This window comes from Simochromis diagramma, unplaced genomic scaffold, assembly GCF_900408965.1.
Source record: "Simochromis diagramma unplaced genomic scaffold, fSimDia1.1 OVJJ01000205.1, whole genome shotgun sequence".
NCBI lineage: Eukaryota > Metazoa > Chordata > Actinopteri > Cichliformes > Cichlidae > Simochromis > Simochromis diagramma.
Window position 1 is genome coordinate 16698723 of NW_024386782.1, and position 21122 is coordinate 16719844.

Genomic DNA, 21122 nt, shown 5'->3' on the forward strand with positions numbered 1-21122 from the left:
GCCAGTTTAAGTTGTGTCTAATAAGCTAGTTGTTGAGCTAAGGTAATGGTTACTGTGGAGGCCCTATAGGGAACCCTGACCTACTGGAAATTTAACAGCGCAGGGCAACGGGAGGGAGTTCCAGCAAGCCGAGGGTGGATCTCAAAAGCTGGCTAGGCTGGCACTTTAGACTTTTTAATTGGCTGCAGCCACAACATACTCTCTTGTGCATCACAGGGTGTTGAAAGAGCTGGAAATACTAGTTGAGTGATGGGTGTTAGGAGACTTGTATTTCAGGTGTGTAAGCCCAGCGATCGTTACAGTTTTTTTTCTCTTTTTTAACTGTAGTTCAGATTCACTTTTTTTCAGCAGACACGGTTAAAGGGCCCAGAGTCCCAGAGTGTATGTACTAACAGTTTTCCAACATAATACTTAAACTAATCTGATCCCAAGATAAAGTAAACTGGGCAGCCCAGTGAGTCTGACAGTGGGCTCAAACGAAAGAGCTTAAAGCCTAAAAAAATAACACTGTACCGGGGGACAAATATGTAGGAATATTGTGATAATTTACGTTAGGTTGCTATGGCCTATTGTCAAGGACATGCCGCTCCTTCAAAGCCAACACTGCCACCTGGCGGTGAGTGCTAATACAAACCTGACCTGAATTTGGGGCAAACTGGTAATAACGTTTAAATTAATTATTATAATTAGACAAAAATAACAGAGAAAAATATTTGTGTAATTTAAATTGACTCAAAGATAAAAACTTGTCGGTATCGGTGGTGCAAATTAAAAGAAATTAATTTTTTCCCCTCTCGTGGATCAATTAGTTACGTCTGGAGATTCAGACCAATGCAGTCGGTCCAGGAAAAACGTATTGACAGCCTGCAGGCTGACGGAAGTTGCCTGCATCCTCATCAGCAAACTTAAGGGTGAGTTGCCAGTAAATGCAAGATAAACGCTGCATTTTTTTTTTGTACTTCCGTCAGTAATTCTCCGTCTGGAAAGGGACTGGTCGAGTATTGGTACTGTCGTGCAGACTATGATCACTGACAAGCACCCTAGCGAGCTGCCAGACGGCTAACATGCCCGGCAGGTGTGTGTGTTACAGATCATATAACAGCAGTGGGATGAGTGGCGACTATTATTTTTAATGCTTCGTTATGTTTTCCTGTGGAACAACAAAGAAGGGGAGGTTTACTCTTATTTGTCTTTCATCGGTAGCCGATAAATCAGAAGTTGCTGGTTACACAACAATGCACTGAGCCTCTGTGTTTTGGTTTTGTGTGCTGTGCTTTTCAGGCCCGAGCCTCACAGGAGAGAAGGATTGAGGATACTGGCCTCCATGGTAAAGCAGAGGTACCTTCGCTGCCATGTCCTCCATCTCTGTGTCGACGTCCAGTGGATGCTGCCGTAATCCTGGTGCAGCTGCCATGGCAACCCAGGGTTTAGAGCAAGCTGTGCTGGCTTCAGATCGCTACGCCAGACTCATCCTGGCCCAGATGAACAAGATGCGCCTCCGCTCCGACTTCTGTGACGTGGGGCTTAAAGTCGGCGGCCGTGTCTTCAAGGTGCACCGGCTAGTGCTTGCTGCCAGCAGCCCCTACTTCTCTGCCTTGTTCGCTGGTGGGATGAGGGAGGCAGACAAAGAGGAAGTGCAGATCCTTGGAGTGGACACTGATGTCTTTGAAATCTTACTGGAGTTCATATACACAGGTCTGCATCAGCCCTGATATCCCCGTCTTGAACTTCTTGAATATTTGTGTTGTTTTGTAGCATTCCCAATCTCTCAGATATGCTTTCCCTTCAAGACAGCAGTGTTACCTGTTAAATGCAAATTAACTAATTAAGGCTGTTAGCAGATATTTGGGAGTGCGTTTGGAGACTAGGAAAATCTCATTCGTGTGTATCTTCTCTCTGGTCCTGACTAACACACCTGCCTCCTTTCCAACATCAATCTCTCTTCAGCAGCTGATTCAGAATCCAGCAGCTAGGCTTCACACTGCATCATAACAATCCTGATTTCTGTCCATTGACAGACTTTACCGATCACATGTAAAGCACACATATGGGTATGACCCTGAGTTACAAAGCAGAAATGTTGATCCTTTGCAAGAAAGTTTGCAGCGTTAGATCTACAGATATCTGTACAAAGCCATGGATTAAATGTAAAGGTGATTGTATTTCTGCCAACAGGTCCTTTTGGGTTTTTTTATCTTTTTAATGTCAGTTTTTGCTCTTTTATTATATTACATTTTAAATTTCATTTAAATTTGGCTTCCAGTTTGGTTTTCTATGTCTTTTTTACCTTCCTTCTGCTTTTACCCATCTGTCAGGGCTCTAACTAATTTTTTACAGTGATATGTAAATGTAAGCACTTATTTGCTCAGTCTCTTTTTTCCTAGTTGGAAATGTGCTCTCTTTCTGTTTAGGAGTGATCGGCGTCACTGTGGAGAATGTTCAGGAACTGATGGTGGCAGCCGACATGCTGCAGCTGAATGAGGTGGTGTCCATCTGTGGGGAGTTTCTTAAGGGTCACATGGACCCATCCAACTGTGTGGGCATCTTTCAGTTCCTGGAGCAGATCGCCTGCATGGACATGCTGGAGTTTACTGAGAACTACATCCATGTTCACTTCCTAGAGGTACACACAAAAGACCAAGTCTGTGTTTTATTTTCTGTTAAAATGAAACAGTATCATTAATTTCCATCAGCAACAACATTTATGTTACTTAAACTCTTTCTGTAGTTTCCACGTCGAACGTTCACAAATCGACCCTCTCGACCGCTTCCCCTCTAGGTGTGTGTCACTGATGAGTTCAGGGGCCTGTCAAAAGAGCAGCTGGTGAGACTTTTAAAAAGTGAGGAGCTGAGGATCGAGGATGAGTACCAGGTTTTTACGGCAGCCATGGAGTGGGTTCTCCAAGATGTGGCAAAGAGGAAAAAACATGTGGTAGAGGTGTTGGAACCAGTCCGCTTCCCTCTGCTTTCCCCACAGAGGCTGTTCAAGTACATAGAAGGTAGGAAACTTGTGACATTCTTCCTCCTGTTGCATTTTATACTTTCAATGTCGTGTGTTTAATACATTGTTTGAAATTTTGAAGTAACTCCTGAGAATCAAAGCCTCATTTTTTCTTACATTTTTAGGTATTACCGACTTCAGCCTGCGGGTGGCACTGCAGACTCTGCTGAGGGAATACACTGAAGTCACAAAGTCCCCCAAAGAAAATAAGATGTACAGTCAGCTACAGCCAGCCAAGATGAGACCCAGAAGAAAAGCCAGGAAATACCTCTATGCCATAGGTTTAGTATCTTTGCTGTGTTACGTCTAAGTGGGGTGGAGTAAAGGGTCCCAAGATTTAAATTAGTCTTGCAATGCAGCAGATCTGATGGTGGAGCTTTTCTTCTCGTCTCATGTCAGGAGGCTACACTCGGCTGCAGGGCGGCCGTTGGAGTGACAGCCGGGCGCTAAGCTGCGTGGAACGCTTTGACACCTTCAACCAGTACTGGACCACCGTGTCGTCACTGCATCAGGCCCGCAGCGGGCTAGGAGTCGCAGTCCTGGAAGGCATGATCTATGTGGTGGGAGGTGAGGGAGAGAGAGCTGGGAGTTTGCTCTGCTTTAAATAGAGAATTAACTTTAATGAGTAGAAATCTGACAACAAATGGTCTTTTCTTTTCCTTACTAGGGGAAAAAGACTCGATGATTTTTGACTGCACAGAGAGATACGACCCAGTTACGAAACAGTGGGCCGCCGTGGCGTCTCTGACTTTCCCTCGCTGTGGAGTCGGTGTCTGCCCCTGCCACGGAGCTCTGTATGCACTCGGTAAGGGTCACACTAGAACTAGAACACACCACCTAGTGGTTTAAAGAAATTCTAAGAACTTAGAAGACAATAGAAAACACTGAAAGTGAAAATTTAAATGCACGAGTTCTTGCTGCAGAAGTTGAGGTTGTGCAATACCACATTGTGAAGGGACAATAAAATAGCTTAGTAAGTGTAATTAAATCATAACGGGCATCATGGGAGTATTTAGGAGAAAATGTGCCTGATTTAATTTCACTCACAAACATAATAGAGAGATGTGGCAGTCTGCAAATGCAGAGTGAGAAAAGGCTTTCTTACAATCCGGGATGCTGCGTAAAATATAAATATAAACAACATGCAGTGATTTGTAAATCTCAGTAGAATGCAAAAAATGTATTTTATTTAAATAATGCTTCAAAAATATTTGCCCAAATAAGTGGTGAGATGACCGACAAGTGGTGACACTTTCTTCTGCACAAACTTTAAGTCGTGTTTTTCCTGTTCTTCTGCAGGTGGTTGGATTGGCTCTGAAATCGGAAAAACCATGGAGCGATATGACCCGGAGGAGAACAAGTGGGAGGTCATTGGCAGCATGGCTGTTCCCCGCTATTACTTTGGCTGTTGTGAGTTCCAAGGTGTGTCCGTCCCTTTAATACATTTAAACAAAATAAACACATCTGTATAATCAGGCGTAAAAGCTTTAATCAGATTTGTCATGCAGAAGAAAGAACGCATTTCTCTTTGCACGTCACCATCTGAACCCTCAGTTCTGGGGGTCAGCTCTAAACGCAATGGTTTTTACCTAGGCTTCATTTACGTGATCGGAGGGATCAGCGACGAAGGGATGGAGCTGCGCTCAGCAGAGGTGTATGATCCCATCTCGCGTCGATGGAGCGCCCTGCCCGTCATGGCCACTCGACGGGCCTACGTGGGCGTCGCATGTCTCAATAACTGCATATATGCTGTGGGCGGCTGGAACGAGGCTCTGGGTGCTTTGGAGACAGTAGAGAAGTACTGCCCAGAGGAGGTAAAGAGCCAAAATAATCTGTTTACAAATTTTAACAGACGCTCCAACGTTCTCCTCACGTCTGCAAACGTCTGTCCGCAGGAGAAATGGGTGGAGGTCGCTGCGATGTCTACGGCACGCGCAGGTGTATCGGTGTCGGCAGTAAACGGGCTGCTGTATGCGGTTGGAGGAAGAGCAACCACCAGAGACTTCTCTGCACCCGTGACGGTGGATTCCGTGGAGATCTATGACCCTCACCTGGACACCTGGACCGAGGTCGGCAACATGATCACCAGCCGCTGCGACGGCGGGCTGGCTGTGCTCTGACAGACGGGAATGTCCTGCACCTGAATCATTCACCAAACACAGCATAAACTGGAGAAAAGCTGCACCTTAAGAGACATACAGAAAAGTGTGTTTTGGTTTAAACAGCCTTTCATATGTTGTCATAGTATTTATACATGGATGTCTCCTTTTTGTTTTTTAAATTAATCAATGAATATGAACATGAAAGCACATTTAGTACTGAAATCTGCCAAAATGTTCTTTTTACTGTTACATGACTCTCCTGTGTCCTTATTTTCAATTCAGTCACAACGTTAGAACAATATATTTGAAGGCACAGCTATCTTGGTGATGACGATTATTTTTTATAGAAGTTCTATTTTTGATGAACCACAGAGGGTTTTTTGAAAGTCCCGTGGGGCACTAAGAAAACTGCTGGCGGGTGATGAAGCACTGTTTAGTTTCTTTTAAAGAATTTTTGGAGGGCGGTGCATTACCACTCCGATCCCTTGAGCCTAGTTGACAGTAGAACCACATAAAACCTATGGCTGCATTACGTTTAAAAATTTCTGTGGACTCGAACAGCATGCCAGAGCGCTCTTTTTTTCATTCCACTGGATTATTTATGTACATATGTTTCTACTAGTGCCTCTCCATCGCTGTTTACACTTCATTCCGAGCAAGTAAAGACTGCTTTATCATTTCAGATTTGTACTATCTGATGTTGAGGTGTGCAGCCTATCGCTTAGAAATATGTTCAGCATCTTTATGGTACAGCATCACATTTCCTCTTGTTTTCAAGCTGACCGAAGCGGTGCCACAGCACAGCTTCTTTCTATCATGCACAGTTAAACCTTTGCAAAAACACAATACTACACCACACTGATAATGCTGCTTTTCAGACTTAATAAACATCGCAAAACAGTTATGTGTATGCTTTATTTCATTTTAACCTTATTCCTTTCTTTTTCAGTGTAGTTAAAATGTAATAATCCCCTCTGATAGTTCTGTGCAAACACCAGCATGCAGGAGGACATTACTCCCCGATATCCTAGGTGATGGTACGTAGGTGTGTTGGGTTCATTTGTGAACGATCATGTTAGTATTATTAGATTCGTTGCACGGATGTAAAGCTGTTTGAAGCAGGAAAGTTGTCTTCTGTATTGTGCAAACAAGCGAACTACAGCAGTCACACTTGCTGTAATTACACTGGACGCCTCACTGGGATTGTGGTGCATCTATTTGGAGCCGATGTTTACAAAACACTGAGACTGTAAATGTGGGATCACTTACTTCCAACTCTGCTATAAAAACTCCAGTGTGTCTGTTTAATGGACAGCCATTTCTACCTAAATGTGAACTTCAGTTTCCTGTTTTCAGCTGACAGGAGTGCCACTCGGTGTGGTCTTCTTCTCTTGTAACTTATCTGCTTCAATGTTTGACATGCTGTGCGTTCAGAGACACAAATCTCGATACCTTGGCAGTTACTCATATCAGTCCGTCTGGCACTAACAACCATGCTACGTTCACCTTTCTTCCCCATTCTGATTCTCAGTTTGAACTTCACGGGCCTAAATTAATTCCTGCCATGTGATTGGCTAATTATATATCTATATTAAAGAACAGGTGTACCTAATAAAGTAGCTGGTGACCTTAAAGTTTTTAAATGCAAGAAGAATGAACACCTTTATGTGACTGACCGGTGAGAAGCAGCTAAAATTAACAACAATCCGATAAATAATTAATGTTTAACACAGCCGAGGCAGCAGGTTAGAACTCCTATATAAACAAAAGCACATGAATTTCTACAGCTGTTTTGACTAAAAGCAACCTGAAGCTCGATTTTTATTATTTCAACTTTTCCCATAAAAAAAAGAGATGTTTAAATAATCTGTTTAAACACGTTCCAGAAGAGTATTTTTCCCCCTGTGTTTAGCGCAGCAAAGAGCATGATTCTGCATGTGTTAAAGGAATTCTTAAGCCCATTGTTTGTTCTTTGCTATATTTAGGTATTTAACTCACTCCTCATGAGATGGGAATTTCACCAGATATTTTGCAACCCAGGAAACAACTGCTATTTATTTTCAAATTATTATATATTATTTACATAAGAGCAAAATTGGCTCATTCAACTGTAGCACCACAACGACTGTCTGCAGATGTTCACCTGATGTTTTCCATTCTTATGTTCATGCAGTTAAAGAGACAAACTATCCTCTTAAAATCACTTCTAAGTCTCTATGAACTTCTTCTCTGGACAGAGCTTTTTAAGCACCAACGTGGCCACCAGAGAAAAGGTGGCAACCAGAGTGAGAACAGTTCGCATGGCTTTGAACCACGCAGGGTAGCCAGGCAGAAGAGTCAGGTCGTAATGCAGTGACAGGCCCAGTCCCATTACAACAACTAGAGCTCCTTCAGCTATGTTGTCCCTGCAGAGCAACGCCAGCCAGGCCAGAAGCGACGGCACCACACTGTTACCCAAATTCATCCAGTCTGGCTGTGCGGGACTACCAGCTGGGATGGCAAACCCCCAACGGGCACCTCCCAGGAACGACACTATAGAAGCTCCGTACACCACTTGAGCATATGCCACTTCAGGGTGGAAAGATTGTGTGGCAGCCATGAGAAAAGGGGCAGAGATAAAGGGGATGAGACCAGAAAATCCCAGGTACAGAGCTGGTTTGGGAGCCTTGGCGAGGGCTCTTAAACTGAAACCCTCTTTGCTGTCACTTCTCTCTGATTTGCCTCTGGAATCCTCGTGGCAGAGATGTGATGTGTGCCAGCTCACAGGTTTGATGTTCAACAGTCTGCTGGTGGTAGATGGTCTGAATGACATAAAGACAGAGGAGGCTCGAGTGTGAAGCAGCACAGTTTTTGTGCTGTAGTTTGGTAATCTGTTTATTTGCTGAAGACATCTCCATACTGGAACCTGAAACCATGCACAATCACAGAACATCATTAATATTCTGCTGGCACCTAGAGAATTATTGCATTCGTTAGTAGGCATGATATATTTATCAAATGAAAACTTTTACTATTCTTACCCCAGACAAAATACGTCTTCCAGAGACGAAGCTAATCATATTCAGCGTGGAAAAAGAATCACACTTACACAGCACATGCAATCTGAAGTTTCAGTGACGAGATACACCCTGAGCTAACGTTGGTGCAGCTAGCATTAACCTCAACCTGATGTAATACAAGGCTGTGCTAATGTAACAACCTATAAACCACAGGATTTATAGTTACCTAAACGTTATCATATAAATGTTAGTCATAGAACGGTTTTCAGTGGCCACCGAAAACACAAAAACATATAACAAATTGTGAGAAAGTTCATATTTCATATGCTAAAGTAGAGGTCGTTTGCTTGCCGTCAGGCTATCGGCGCTCGATTAAATGCCTGTCTCTTAATATTTTTTTAGCGGAACCAGACTGACTCTGATATCGACTGGATTGGCTGTCCTTGGCGGGGAGGTATTATGTTGCGTTCAAGGTTGCAAAATCCCACATTGTTTACTATTATCGCCGTTTTCTTTGAATATTTAGAAAAATAACAAAGAAACATAATGTTGCATCTTTAGACATTTGTATATTTTATTTATTGGAGTTTATAACAATTACATCGAAGCCACACTGTTTAGCCTGCTGAGATGAAAAACTCGTTAGACTCCCAGTGAGTTGCATAATCACGACAGATCGTGAATGGAGCACAGTTGAGGCTGTTCGAATCCCCCTGTGCCAGCGCCAGTGGTAAGATCACCGAAAACCCAAACAAACATCGATAGTCCTGCGATTAAAGCAGTTTATATTTGCAAAAAAGTGCAGTGTCACTGGTCTCTGCAGAGTGAATCTATATTTGAATCAACATATATCTACGACTATCCTGTTTATTGGAAGGTATCGTAGGAAAGACTGTAAGTTAGCTCGCTAGCACTTAGCAAGCTAATGAATGTGTGCTGCCGCTGCTAAGGTAGCCATTTTGAAACTGTGTTGTTCCAACGAAGCAAGGTCTGTTTACCTCTATTGTATGTCCGTGACAACTGCTTAAATAGTCAGTTCTAGTTACCGTAGGCGTATTAAATCCGTGTTTACTGGACTAAGCCCTCTAGCCTTGCTAATTCCTTTCAAATACCAACCAATTTTCTCGGGCTTCCCAACAGGCTAGATAGCGCTAGCTATTAGCTAACAATTCCTATGCTAACGTTAACCTGAGTTATCTCGGCAGAGTCAGCTAGCAGTGGAGTTAGGACAGATCTGACAGCGCTGTTGTGTGTGGTACTTGTTGGCCGCTTAGCGTCTTAAAATTATTTCGATGAACTTTTAACTTCATAACATTCAGCTAGTCATTTAGTTGAAGTGTGTGTATGCTGTGTTAAGGTGGGTCTGCTGTTTGTGTGTTTGTGTACATGTGAGTTGAGCGCATTTAGGCGTTATGCAGGGTGTTTTCCAAAGGTAGAAGTGTTTTTGCCGCCGCCATTCATTGGAGTGTTGTTTCACAGTGAAGGAAGTGTGTGTGCTGCACATTGTACCTCGTGCCTGTGGTAAATTCATTGATGTTGAACTGTTACGTAATAGTTTAGTGGGTGCACGCTATCAAGCCCGAATCAGTGAAACAAGGGTGCATATATATTGTGGGGGTTTTGTTTGTTGTTTGGGTTTTGAGCCATGCCTTCGTGCATGTATGAACAGGGTGTTTGGGATTGTCACCTCAGTTTCGTGCCGTATTTACAGACACTATTGGGCCCATTAATATTCGCAGCAGTCTGCGCACAGGAAGATAGCGTGCATGTTATTTTTATACTGGTATAAATATTTCACTTAAAAAAAACCCGACACTGTTTTTAAAAGAGCCAGCTTTCAGCCTGAAAGGGATCTGAGATCACAGAGTCCTGATTGATTTTTTTTTTCTCCTCTCTTGCATCTCTGAAGACGTCTTTGAGTGTCAGAAGCGTCCTTTTTTCTGGAGCTGATTTCTCTTGAATTGGAAGTTATTTGGGAGTTTATCAGTGAGGGCGGAATGTTTTTCATAGTGTGATAATGGCTGACACAAACTGAAGCTGTTTGCAGTAATGCAGCTCTAGACATACAATATCGTTTACGTTTAGCTACTCTGTCTGGAAAGTTTGTTTTTCTTCTAAGGCTCCTGAATTAATAATCTTATAGTTATTTTGGGCGTAGTACTTTGCAGCATTATTGACCTATTGCTCTGTGTTTTCTAATGATTTGATCACCCCAGTTTTACAGTTAAAATTTTAGCATCTGAAATAATTAACTTCTACAGTGCACCGTTTAAAAAAACAGTTTGAACACAAGCTGAACAAAAGTTCAGAAAGTTTTATGTACTGCTGGGTTCTTATATCAATCTGTATTGTTAGGTAATTTGGACCTATTATGTTTGTTTCCACATCCATACTTTTTATTCCTGGACTCTTCCAAAGATGCTTTGCATGATTCACAATCAAAATAAAACTTGTATGACTTACACTGAGCCTCAGTGAAACCCTCGGGTCATCCTTTGTGTGAAACTGCTCTCCCTTTTAATATCACCTTCCTTTAAACCGGCGTATCTCTGATTTTCTTCACCTTGCAAACAAAGGGTTTGAACAGCAGATGGATGAGGCTTTTGTCCTGACAGCCAGAAGAACTGTGTGGCTGTGTGCCTGAGATGGCCTTGTTATGGGATAAAACCCGTCTATGAAAGCAAGATCAGCCTGATCTCATTATTTGAAATGTTTGCCAAGTTTAATATGAACATCTGTTATTGTAGCAATGAAAAGCATGCTAGGTCCACTTTGTGAAAGGTGTAGTTAATTTGGCAAGTAACTCTTAAGTATTTTGTGTGTTTTTGACCCCCAGAGCTTTAAGGCAAACCTCTTTTTTTCTTTCTTTTAAAATTTATTGCAGGTCCTGTGCAAATACCCGTGAACCATAAAGCAAGAAAATCTGCAATCTGCACTGAAACTTCCTGTGTGAGGGGGGAAAAGCACTTTCAAAAAGGAAAGGAAAGACCTACTTGACAATTTTTTGGATGCTTGCGGCTTTTCAACTTTCACTTTTTTCTCCTGAGGAAAAAAGAGTAGTTGATCACTTGAGGATTTCTTTTTGGACATGTTTGGCTGTTGCTAAAGCCATCTCAACTTTCGAATTTTGATTTTGCATATCTATGAAACCAGAGGTCCACACTGTTCCTGCTACAGTCAAAACCTGAAATAATTTGATGGGAGTAAAATATATAATGCTAGAAACAGCATTATGATGTACCATTCAACATCTTCACCGTTTCACTAACGAGAACTTATTATGTCGGCAATGTAACGTAGGGCTTCACTGGCTTCATTGTCATGTGACTTTGAACCTTTGAGAGTTATTTTCTCCAAACGAAGACAGTCTTTTCACCACTTTAATGAGGTGAGCAGTGGTTTGCAGTGACCTCCATTGCCAATAAAAGACTGTCTCTCAATTAATTTTTCTTTTCTGAATGTGTTTGAGTAGGTCTTAAAATGATTCGGTAAAAGGCGAGTCAACACAAAAAACATACTGGCACACAGTGTGGCAGGACAACACCTGTCTCTCTCCACGCACCTGGTGTCAAAGTGGAACTGCTTCAAAAACCGTTGTCCATGCTTCAGTGCAGACGACTTTCACAGACTGTTTCTTTATATTAATAATAACCTGGCTCTTCCTCCCATTTGGGACAAATCACTAGTCAATCAATTTGTTTTGCCAATCAGCATCAAGTCTAATCAGGTTTTAAGTCTTACCATGAGATTATGAGCAAATGGTTCAAATAAATTGAGGGATTCAATCTATCTGGAGAAAAAAGAAGAAAAAAAGTTGCCTGGACTTGAATCAGTTGAATTCATTGCACAAGACCGGCATTAGAACTGACTGGATTCTGGTTCAAGACAGAAAATCTGTTCTGCATAGACTCCTATCTTTGGACTTCAAAAACTGCTTCCTGTTTGGCCAGTTCTCTGGATTGCCATTCCAGATCGTTCCTGCAGTTTTTTGACATCTCTCCAAGTGCTTCACCCTGGACGAAGGGATCTGCCTCTGGGGAAAGGGGCTGCGCTGTCCTGGCGGAGGTGGAGAGGAGGTTGTTGGTGTGCTGCCTCCCATCTGTCAGTGCACACACTCTGATCAGTGCCAACAGGCCTGAGGAGGAACCGAGCCCAGCCGGACCGAGAGAGGAGGCAGAGGACTTCAGAGCCACAGACTCTGGGGTAATGTCAAAGTTTCACCCAGCCGATGAGGACAAACATGCATGAGCGTGATGTTAACTAGTATAGTGTGTTTGTTTTATTTGAATTAATTATTTATTTGAATTAAAACATGCCAAGCACTTATATATTTAATATAATATCTATATTATTCTGCACAAGATGTTTACATCCATGTTTTCAGCTGAGAATAACACTCCTTGGCTTGTCTTGTGGAAAAACTTTAAGCAGTTAACTTAAGATAACTGATGCTAGACAAAACACATGAAAGGGATGACATGCACAAAAAGAGAAATGGGATTTAATTCTACATCAGAGAGTCGTGTTTCTGTGCTTTCAGTTGCACACTGAATTTAAAAAAAAATCTTTTGGTAGATCCTGGCCATGAGGTTTGATGCCTCGATCCACTGACCGGAAACACTGGACCTAAATGGCGCAGCATGACTTTGTCCCTGCCTGGCTTAACTTCTCCACACCCCAGCCTGCCAAGGTAGGTGTACGTATCGGTGTGTGTTTGTACTTTATGCGCTCACAACAGAAAAGAAAGAGAGAGACGGAGATTCCAAGTGTATCTCTCACTGATGCTCAAACACCTTTAACAGTGTTTGTGCACCTGAGTATGAGAGTGCATGTGTGTGCACTCTGCAATGAAATGTGCTTAGGGACAGAAAGTGTAGTCAGAACATAGTTCAGTAGAGGATCATCAAAACCTTTTCAATTTCAAGTAACCACTAAAGGTACCACATTAGGTTTTAAAGAGGACCTATTATCCTAACATTTCCCTCTATATATGTATAGAAATTTTCTTCAGCATGTTGTCTTTAATCCAACTTTAATCTGTCTTTAATCCAACTCTTCTTTTTTTTTTTCTTCCTGATTGGCTGTCTCTTGCACACCTGAGTTCAGAACAATAGGTTTTTGGGGCTTCAGTGATCATAGCCAGAGCTGTGGCCCTAAGATGACTGTATTAAACGGGGACTCTGCTCTGTTGAAGATTCAGGCAGTCCTCTCGAAGTCTGCCCGAAAGGTGCATGTGCAGTTGGTGCATTGTAGCGTAGTGTAGCAGTGGATGTCTGTGCCGAGCCTCACACTCACTGTCTGATGATAAAAATAAGTTCACTCAAAGCCAGTAGGACTTTTGCATACCTGTGGATGTGGAAATGATAAAACCATTATGACCACCAGGGGTGACTGCTGTCATTGACATCAATCCAGAGTCAGTCAGTAAAGAGTTAATAGAAAACTCCGAAACCTATGTTCTTGATTCACAGGTGTTGCTCCTACATTCACTGATCTCATTTTATTTTAAACTTTTGCCATGTTTGATGTTTAATGTCCTGGTGAGGAGTCAGATTCCTGGAGGGACTGGTTCTAGGTCTTCAGAATAGCAACACATGCTGCTTGAGTGAAATTTGTGATGACCAAATGTGTTTTGTTACCACTCTATTCTTCAGCCTGTCATTTCTTTTTTCTTTTTTTTGTAGGCTGATTAAATTTTTACCCCTGAATTTTGCTGGCTGGCATATAAGGCCACTTTAAATCCCTTTTCAGGTCAACATTGATGCCTAGTCAGCTGTCTAACAGTTATGTTAGATGTGTAAATAGAAGTAGCCCGTGTCATATCTCACATTACGTAATATGTGATGTGGTCTCTCGGTGTCTTCACAGCACAATTAAGAGCCTCTTCTACGCAATTAATATTTTCCTGTATCAGGGCAGTAACAGTGATAACAGTATCAGCGTCATGGACATGCAAAACCATTGAATTAAAGAGGTGGTCTGAGATATGAATACTGACTGTTGAACCAAGTGATGTTATCCATTCGGCAGTAGGTGGTGGCCAACAAGAAAACAATGCTGACTGAATAACATTTATAAGCTGGTTAATTCCCAAGTCTAAAAACCAAGCAGCATCTTCAGCATGTAGTTTACATGTGTGAGCGGTTTATTGGAGCTTAGTGTAATCAGTTGCCAAGCTCATTGGTCTCTGTGAAATCGAGATACTAGACAGTTATTATCCACCTTGCACACAACTTCACCTCGGTGTCATTTATGTCAAGGGATTAGCCAGCATACGCCAGACAGGCTGAAGCTACATTTTCTTAGCTTCTTTTTGTGTGTGTCTGAGTTGAGAAGTCCTCCATGAAGCTTGAAGAACACAATCTGATTTGATCTTTGAACCTCAGCCGATGACTAGGATATGATTCATATCAAGAGGAGTGCTTTTAGTCAGTATTATTAAACCTTCAGGATTTACCACCAAGAGCTGGGTGTGCAGTGTTTGCTTGGATTTTTTTAGGTTTTCTCATTTGCACATTTCTTATGACAAAGCTTTATACGATTCTATGTAGTTTCATTTTTGTCTTCCTTTTTTTTTTCTCCACTTTCGCTCCTCAAGAATAGATTGACTCATAGTTAGAGGGAGAAGGAGAGAGAAAAAAAAAGTACAGATGGGAATTAAGCTAATCTAAGTCTCTTCGCCAGGACAAAAATAAAGTAGGAAAATGTAGTGAAAAATTCTCTAATTTCAGTTCCAGTTATGCAGTGGCCTGTTACGTTATTGTCCACTTTCTCTGGGCATTGTTACGTGTTAGCTTTGATTAACACTGTTCTCTTTCTCTTTCCTCCTCCAGTCCCCTGCTGCCAACCTTGAGAAACAAGGTGATCTCCCACCCCACAAAGATGCCAGAACTGCTGTGAGCCGCCGCCGCCACAACTCTTCTGATGGTTTTTTCAACAATGGCTCCCTGCGTCCTCCGACAGGTAACAGTTCAACCTGTTGTTATTATCTGGGGGCTTTACTGCATGAGGGGAAGTGTGAATGGAGCCTACTATTCATTTTTGTATTTAAACTTCTCAGTAAGAATAAAAAGGTTGCAGAGAGGTGGTTTAAAGCCTTTCATATCATGCAGCACATTTTAACCTGAGTACTCTCTGCTGTGTTCCTCCTCTGCTTTCCCTCTGACTTTATGCAAATGTACTGGGACGTATGCTTCTCCCATTTCTGCACACATCAGATTCCAGGCTGATCTGGTCCTCTGCAGTTTGTTATACAATACAAACGCTTAAAAAATGAACAGTATAACAACAGGATATTGTACTGTACAGATATGATGTATTTTCTTTCAGGAATGGCTTTGAAGAGAGAAAAATGCATGACATAGTCATACCTTTTTCAGATATCACACTGTTCCAATTAAATGCATTGCCACACTGTATAAACAGCTCACTTACAATCTTGTGTAGCTGTAGCTAAAACACAACCTCTGGGTCTTTACACATTGTGTTACTGTTGTAGTTTTTTGTTAATAAGTTACAGTACATGTTAATCTCAGGAGTGTCAAACATTAAGCCTGGGGGCCAGTACTGGCTCATTAAAAGGTATAATCTTGCCCAGTGGCCAAGTGTTTGCAGTAAAGCCATGACTCAAATTCTACAAAAAAGGCATTTTTTTTTTTTATTCCTGAGTGAAAATGGGTGGAAATTTAAATTATTTTTTAGATCTGGACAATTATGTATGATTTATTTTTAGTTACAAATATTCTAGATTTGAAAGTTTTGTGCCTTTCTGTTGTGATCTGTAAATATTAATTTACAACATAACAATAGTAGACTGAAGGAATTCTATGAATGTGGAAAACTTGGCTAGGCTGTTTATCATTGGGGGGTTTTTAACTGGTCAGTCATTAAATGAAAACAATGATCTAATGAGCAGTAATGACTTCTGTTGTCTGACAGTTTTAGGTGAATTGGGTCTTGGTTGAATCCCTCTGATTTAGACATCTAGTCAGGTGAAAGCTGAATGAAGCCATGTTGGACATTCCCTTAAGAAAAAAAAAATCGGCTAGCTGTGAACGAAGAGTGAGTAGGACAGTATAAGACAACCAATAAGGAAATGGGGGAGATATCAGTCAAGTGCACTTTGTACCTGTCAGCACAGCCTGCAGAAGAAGTCTAATCAGACTTCTTAAGCTGACACACCCACGTAGGAGGAGTGGAGGTGTCTGTCAAGGCTTTAAAATCATCCTTAGATTTAAGTCAGCTGCCACCTACATTGTTTTTTGGGGGGGTTTTGTATTCAAAACTGCTAAGGTGGGATTATAAAGATAGTGACGTTGACTACTTGTTTTCTGTTCTCAGTGATCGACAGTTAGGGTTTTATGGAGACTCAAAGTAAGATGAATTAGATTCTTTTGTTCCAGTTTTTAAGATCTAGAGTTGGAGTCTTGCATTTTGTGTAGCTGAAGATCTAAGCAGGAAATAAACTTCTGATGTAAGAGCATCCAGTTTGGGTCTCCATCTTGGATAATGATATGATGTGCTTGGATTATAGTGTTGAAGGCAGTGGTGTCATAACAGTGCTGTAAATGGGTGGTGCTGGTGCCGTATCGTCCTTCGCACACACCTCTCTGCTTTCTCTGTAGAATATGGCTGTTATTTGGTGTCCTCCACCCTGCAAATCTGTTTTTGTACAGTCCCCTCTTACTGCTGTCATCCAGTCGTTTGTGTGAACTAAGAATAAATGTGGTGTGATGTCAGTTTTATAATGATGGTTCACCTTCTCTGTGAATCTCAGTGATGGTGTGGAGTCTCACATTCCTATTCAGCTGTTTCATCTCAGTTTTCTGTGATGTTGTTTTCCTGGGTGAATCATTTCTTCACCCAGGAAAAAGTTTCTGCGTTTCTTCTTTGCCGTGCCTCCATTCTCTGCTTATACCAAATACATGCACACAGTGTGAGTCATCAGAGGTTATTACTGTCACAGAGAAATACTGTTAAAGATTCAAGGCATTCAGATGTTATTTGTGAAGGTTGTGAGGAAACCCTTGCTGTCAAAAGTCACATTTCATTGGTATTGCTTGTCAGACAGTCATTATTTCCACTGTATGTGTCTCTCTCTGGAGGTGATGGATGGCAGCAGCCCTCTCTGCTTCTGAGACATGACTCAGTGGACTCGGGGGTGGCTAAAGGAGGGCACGGTGGGCTGGCAGGGGCCTCATGTTGGAAGGAAACGCCCAGCTGGCATGGAGCTCCGCGGGGTTCCCAGGACAGCCACCACCACCAGGGACGCCACCCCAAACGGGGAGGAGGCGACAGGGACAGGCAGGGGGGGCACCGGCAGCGCAATGGTAACTTCCATCCCCGCAAGGGCACCTCGTACCCGGACAAATTCCCCAACGAGGAACGCAAGGACAGCAAGGACGACAAGCTGAAGTTTGTGGAGGAGGACTTTGTGAGTAGTTGACCTCCGTTTTTCCTGTTACATTACAGTGGGATAACTACTGGAACCATTTTCTCCTTTTCAATATTTGCCTTGTAATAGAAGCAGAAGAGGATTTATGAGTGTTATGCCTCAGATTATTGCCTTTAAACATAACTTGTAATTACAAAATTTGAACGATTACATATTTAATGTAGGCACCTGTTTATTTGTATTTTTAGCCTTCGCTCAACCCTGAAACAACTGGAAAGCCTGGGGCTCAGACACGAGCAGTCGCTCCCCACGCTGGAGTATGGGGTAAGCTTTTCGCCCTGACTCAATTTCTGTGCTCAAAAAGACAAGATTTTTTCCCTTGCACCATCATCTCTAAGATTTAATTTGATTGTCTTGATTATGTTCCAGAAAATCCACCAAGTGGCAAACAGATGGTGTCCAAAATGCTGGTTATCAAAAAAATTTCCAAGGAGGATCCCAGCACAGCCTTCTCTGCAGGGTTTGCCACTGCTGGTGCCCTGCCAACCAACGGCAGCAAAGCTCCCATCACAGGCTCCAGCGTCTACAAGAACCTGGTCCCAAAGCCGGCTGTGGCCCCTACCAAAGTATGACTGTCGAGATGTTTTGAGTTAATTAACGGCTTGCTTGATTCAATTTCCGAGAGAAGAATTGCTTATCAAGCAAATGTGCATAATAGAGATAACACCGGTGCACTGGCCAGCGTGCATGGTAGCCTGCAGTAAAAGAGTTTTTAAACACTCTCATGTCCTCTTTTCCAGAGCACCCAGTGGAAATCCAGTGGTAGAGAGATCACAAAGTCTGGTCTTCACATGCCAGGCCGAGATTCAGTCTTCACCAGCCCCGTCTCTGCAGCCAAACCCAGCACCCCAGTCAGTGCACCACAGCACAATACTACAAAAGAGGTGAGAAGAAGGATGAAGCAACCCCAATGAAAAGCAAGCAATTTTGTGAAGGTCTTGCTTTGCCATTACTACAGATGTGTCATTGTTGCCATGCTTTGAAATCAGTTGAACAGATAGTTTAGATCTCTTGCACTGATGTCTCGGGTAACAAAAAGAATAATAGTAACTTTTATTTCTCCTTTTCTGTCACTTCGTGACTATTTGCGGCTCACACCTGCAGCACCCTTCAAGCACGACTCCTCCCATAGATATTGCTCCGTCACGGCTGAAGTTGATGCGTCGCGGTCCAGACCGTAAGAGCGAGTTCCTGAGAACTCTGAAGGACGAGGGCACTGGAGAGCTGACAACAAGCAGCAGCCCAGGAACATCAGGAGAGGTAGGCAGCAGTTTGGATATTTAGTCCCCCCCCCCCCCCCCCCCCCCCCAAAGTATTAAAAGGGACCCATTAAGCTAAATACAGGGCCAGAGCAAAATTCATCACACTGCTTCTTCTTCTTACGTCTCTTCTGTGCTTGTGTCAAGCTGCATGAAATTCCGTATATGGTCATGGTTCCTTATACGAGGAAGTGTGCCTCACAGCTCGTGGGTTGTTTATAGAAGCCAGGCAATGGGCAGCCAATCACATGAAGGGATTATTAGGGAAGGGGACCTGCACAGGTCCTAACTGTAGATCATTTAAAACCTCAATCAAAATGTAGAGCTAGAGACTAGCATAATAGATACACTTTAAGAGAATGTGCTGCTGAATGTGGAACACGATCATGGCCTCTGCATTCTCTGCACGTAGAAGTCATGTGTGAAATGTAATGTTATGGTCCTGGATAAGAGCTTTTTGTCAGCACACAAAGGACAGCTGGGGCTAAACTTGAAAATAATTCTTGCAGGGTGAAAGCAGCACCCCAGAGCCCAAAGCCTACAGCGAGGAAGGCTGTCATGAGAATGGTCTGTCTTACTCTCTGAGTGACTCAGACACCGAACACCTGTCCAGCTCCCTGGAGGCAGAGCACAGGTAGGACACTGCTAACAGCCTTATATATATATACACACAGGCCAAAACACACAGACAGCTAAGCAGAAAATTACTATGCTTATCTAGGTTGCTGAAGGCCATGGGCTGGCAGGAGTACCCAGAAAATGATGACAACTTCCTGCCTCTGACAGAGGACGAGCTGAGAGAGTTCCAGACTAAAACTGAACAGGTGAGCTCTCAGAGGAAACGCTGACTCTGCTTACGTCTAGCTCAACTCAGTCTGTCTCACACATTAAACGACGTGATTGTGTTTTGACCAGCTGAAGAGGAACGGCATTCAAAGGAATGGGGTTCTCCCGAGGACACGGGGTGTGACCCTCCACTTCACCCCCTGGAGGAGTGTGGCGGAGGCACACGTCGAGGAGGGCTCCGAGTCCGAAACCAGTAGCAGCAGCCAGACCTCTGATGACGACGACTGCATCAAATCCTAACGTGGCTTTATGGAACAAAAAGAAGAAGAAGAAAAAATACCAACAACACGACAACAGCCAACACCACATCCCAGCAAGCAATTCCCCTTTTCCTCTGTCATCTTTGTTTTTTAGAGCACCATTCTGAAGATCTTTCTTTTTTGATTTTGTTTTTGTTGTTCTTGCACAAGGGAAAAACCAATCATATCCCAGTGAAGGGGGAGATTCCTGCTCTGCCAGACGTCGTTTTCCCTGCGTTTCCTCCTTCACTGCAGTCCCTGCCCTCTTTTGACCGATTTTCCACACACACACCCACAAACCCTCCGTCTCCTCCCCTTCCTTTTTCTTCCTCGCTTTGTGGAACTGAAGTGTTCATCAAGAAAAGAAGGGCAATGAATGCACACTTGATTCTGCTTTAAACAGACTAACTCATTTCATTGATGATGCTGATGACACATTATTAATGATATTAATAAAAATTGGTTCCTGACAAGCTGATATGTTTCAATATGAATCTGGCTACTGTGGTGTTTTTAAGTCCACACATCATGTGACTATTTGTAGATGGAGTCCAAATGATGCCAGTATTTCCTGCAGGACGATTGTTGTTTCTTGAAGGACAGAGTAGCAGAATAACAGCTGTAGATCAGCCCGGCAACATCAGTAAATGCAACACTGAAACATTTTTGTTATAGAAAAGTTCCAGTTTCCCACATATGCAATGCTTTGAGAGGCTGTGCTTTAATTTTGGGATGAAATGTGTAAGCAGACTTGTTTTTGTGACCCACATTGTGAGCAGCAGGTCTGTGGCTACATCTGAAACAAAAACATTAATAACCTTGCAGCAGATGTAAATTCAGTGTGAGCGAGATTCCTGCACGCCCTGTGGGCTGGGCTTAAGTTCATGTCGGGAGATTCACAGGCTTGTGGCTGAGATCCGGTGAGTCGTGGAAAAAAAAAAGTTGTTCTCACAGGAAGTAAGAAGTGGTGGGATAATGCAGTATTTAAATTTAAAGTATTGTGTTTTTTCAGCCCACATAGATGGGATTAGAATAGAGAGCGGGGGAAGCTGCAGGAGGAGGGATGTTTATTTTTCTAGATTTCGCTCTTCTGCAGCTTTAATCATCATGATTTCCAAAACGTTGCTGATAATATGTTGAGATTTTGTCGGCCTTCAAAACTAATATATAGTTTTAAATCCTACATGTCTTTGACACTTCAGTTTGAGCCTTTTTCTTCAGT

At 42.6% G+C, this 21122-nt stretch overlaps 3 protein-coding genes across 10 annotated transcripts; 2 read left to right on the forward strand and 1 right to left on the reverse strand.

Moving 5' to 3' along the window:
• Nucleotides 1-790: 790 nt before the first annotated feature.
• Nucleotides 791-6003, forward strand: LOC120727813 (intracisternal A particle-promoted polypeptide). 2 transcript variants are annotated; one of them, XM_040022344.1, is made up of 11 exons: nucleotides 837-911; nucleotides 969-1075; nucleotides 1282-1695; nucleotides 2412-2623; nucleotides 2780-2999; nucleotides 3127-3282; nucleotides 3401-3568; nucleotides 3669-3806; nucleotides 4301-4423; nucleotides 4595-4815; nucleotides 4897-6003. In XM_040022344.1, exons 3-11 carry the CDS (start codon nucleotides 1353-1355, stop codon nucleotides 5119-5121), a joined length of 1806 nt encoding a protein of 601 aa, XP_039878278.1. In that variant the 5' UTR covers nucleotides 837-911; nucleotides 969-1075; nucleotides 1282-1352; the 3' UTR covers nucleotides 5122-6003. The 2 variants fall into 2 exon arrangements, with proteins under 2 accessions (XP_039878277.1, XP_039878278.1); XM_040022343.1 differs by lacking the exon at nucleotides 969-1075 and having other exon boundaries at nucleotides 791-911.
• Nucleotides 6004-6212: 209 nt separating this feature from the next.
• Nucleotides 6213-8485, reverse strand: LOC120727814 (transmembrane protein 69-like). 2 transcript variants are annotated; one of them, XM_040022347.1, is made up of 2 exons: nucleotides 8192-8485; nucleotides 6213-8008 (listed from the first exon to the last, which is right to left on the reverse strand). In XM_040022347.1, the coding sequence occupies exons 1-2, from the start codon at nucleotides 8198-8200 to the stop codon at nucleotides 7310-7312; spliced, it is 708 nt and encodes a 235-aa protein (XP_039878281.1). In that variant the 5' UTR covers nucleotides 8201-8485; the 3' UTR covers nucleotides 6213-7309. The 2 variants fall into 2 exon arrangements, with proteins under 2 accessions (XP_039878281.1, XP_039878280.1); XM_040022346.1 differs by having other exon boundaries at nucleotides 8124-8485.
• A 223-nt stretch (nucleotides 8486-8708) lies between these two features.
• Nucleotides 8709-20394, forward strand: gpbp1l1 (GC-rich promoter binding protein 1-like 1). 6 transcript variants are annotated; one of them, XM_040022352.1, is made up of 12 exons: nucleotides 8709-8832; nucleotides 10987-12305; nucleotides 12678-12798; nucleotides 14936-15065; nucleotides 17207-17535; nucleotides 17745-17820; nucleotides 17926-18122; nucleotides 18297-18440; nucleotides 18661-18816; nucleotides 19325-19449; nucleotides 19537-19639; nucleotides 19731-20394. In XM_040022352.1, exons 3-12 carry the CDS (start codon nucleotides 12733-12735, stop codon nucleotides 19899-19901), a joined length of 1497 nt encoding a protein of 498 aa, XP_039878286.1. In that variant the 5' UTR covers nucleotides 8709-8832; nucleotides 10987-12305; nucleotides 12678-12732; the 3' UTR covers nucleotides 19902-20394. The 6 variants fall into 6 exon arrangements, with proteins under 6 accessions (XP_039878286.1, XP_039878284.1, XP_039878290.1 ...); XM_040022350.1 differs by having other exon boundaries at nucleotides 8814-8926; XM_040022356.1 differs by having other exon boundaries at nucleotides 8814-8926; nucleotides 12678-12792.
• The last annotated feature ends 728 nt before the right edge of the window (nucleotides 20395-21122 follow it).

Coding starts and splice junctions, on each gene's coding strand:
- LOC120727813 (XM_040022343.1), top strand. CDS start 1,353: ATGTCCTCCATCTCTGTGTCGACGTCCAGTGGATGCTGCCGTAATCCT. Junction 3,569..3,668: donor CATGATCTATGTGGTGGGAG/GTGAGGGAGAGA, acceptor TTTCCTTACTAG/GGGAAAAAGACTCGATGATT. Junction 4,816..4,896: donor AGAAGTACTGCCCAGAGGAG/GTAAAGAGCCAA, acceptor GTCTGTCCGCAG/GAGAAATGGGTGGAGGTCGC.
- LOC120727814 (XM_040022346.1), bottom strand. CDS start 8,162: ATGATTAGCTTCGTCTCTGGAAGACGTATTTTGTCTGGG. Junction 8,009..8,123: donor GAAGACGTATTTTGTCTGGG/GTAAGAATAGTA, acceptor GCATGGTTTCAG/GTTCCAGTATGGAGATGTCT.
- gpbp1l1 (XM_040022352.1), top strand. CDS start 12,733: ATGGCGCAGCATGACTTTGTCCCTGCCTGGCTTAACTTCTCCACACCC. Junction 12,799..14,935: donor CCCAGCCTGCCAAGGTAGGT/GTACGTATCGGT, acceptor TTCCTCCTCCAG/TCCCCTGCTGCCAACCTTGA. Junction 17,536..17,744: donor AGTTTGTGGAGGAGGACTTT/GTGAGTAGTTGA, acceptor TTGTATTTTTAG/CCTTCGCTCAACCCTGAAAC.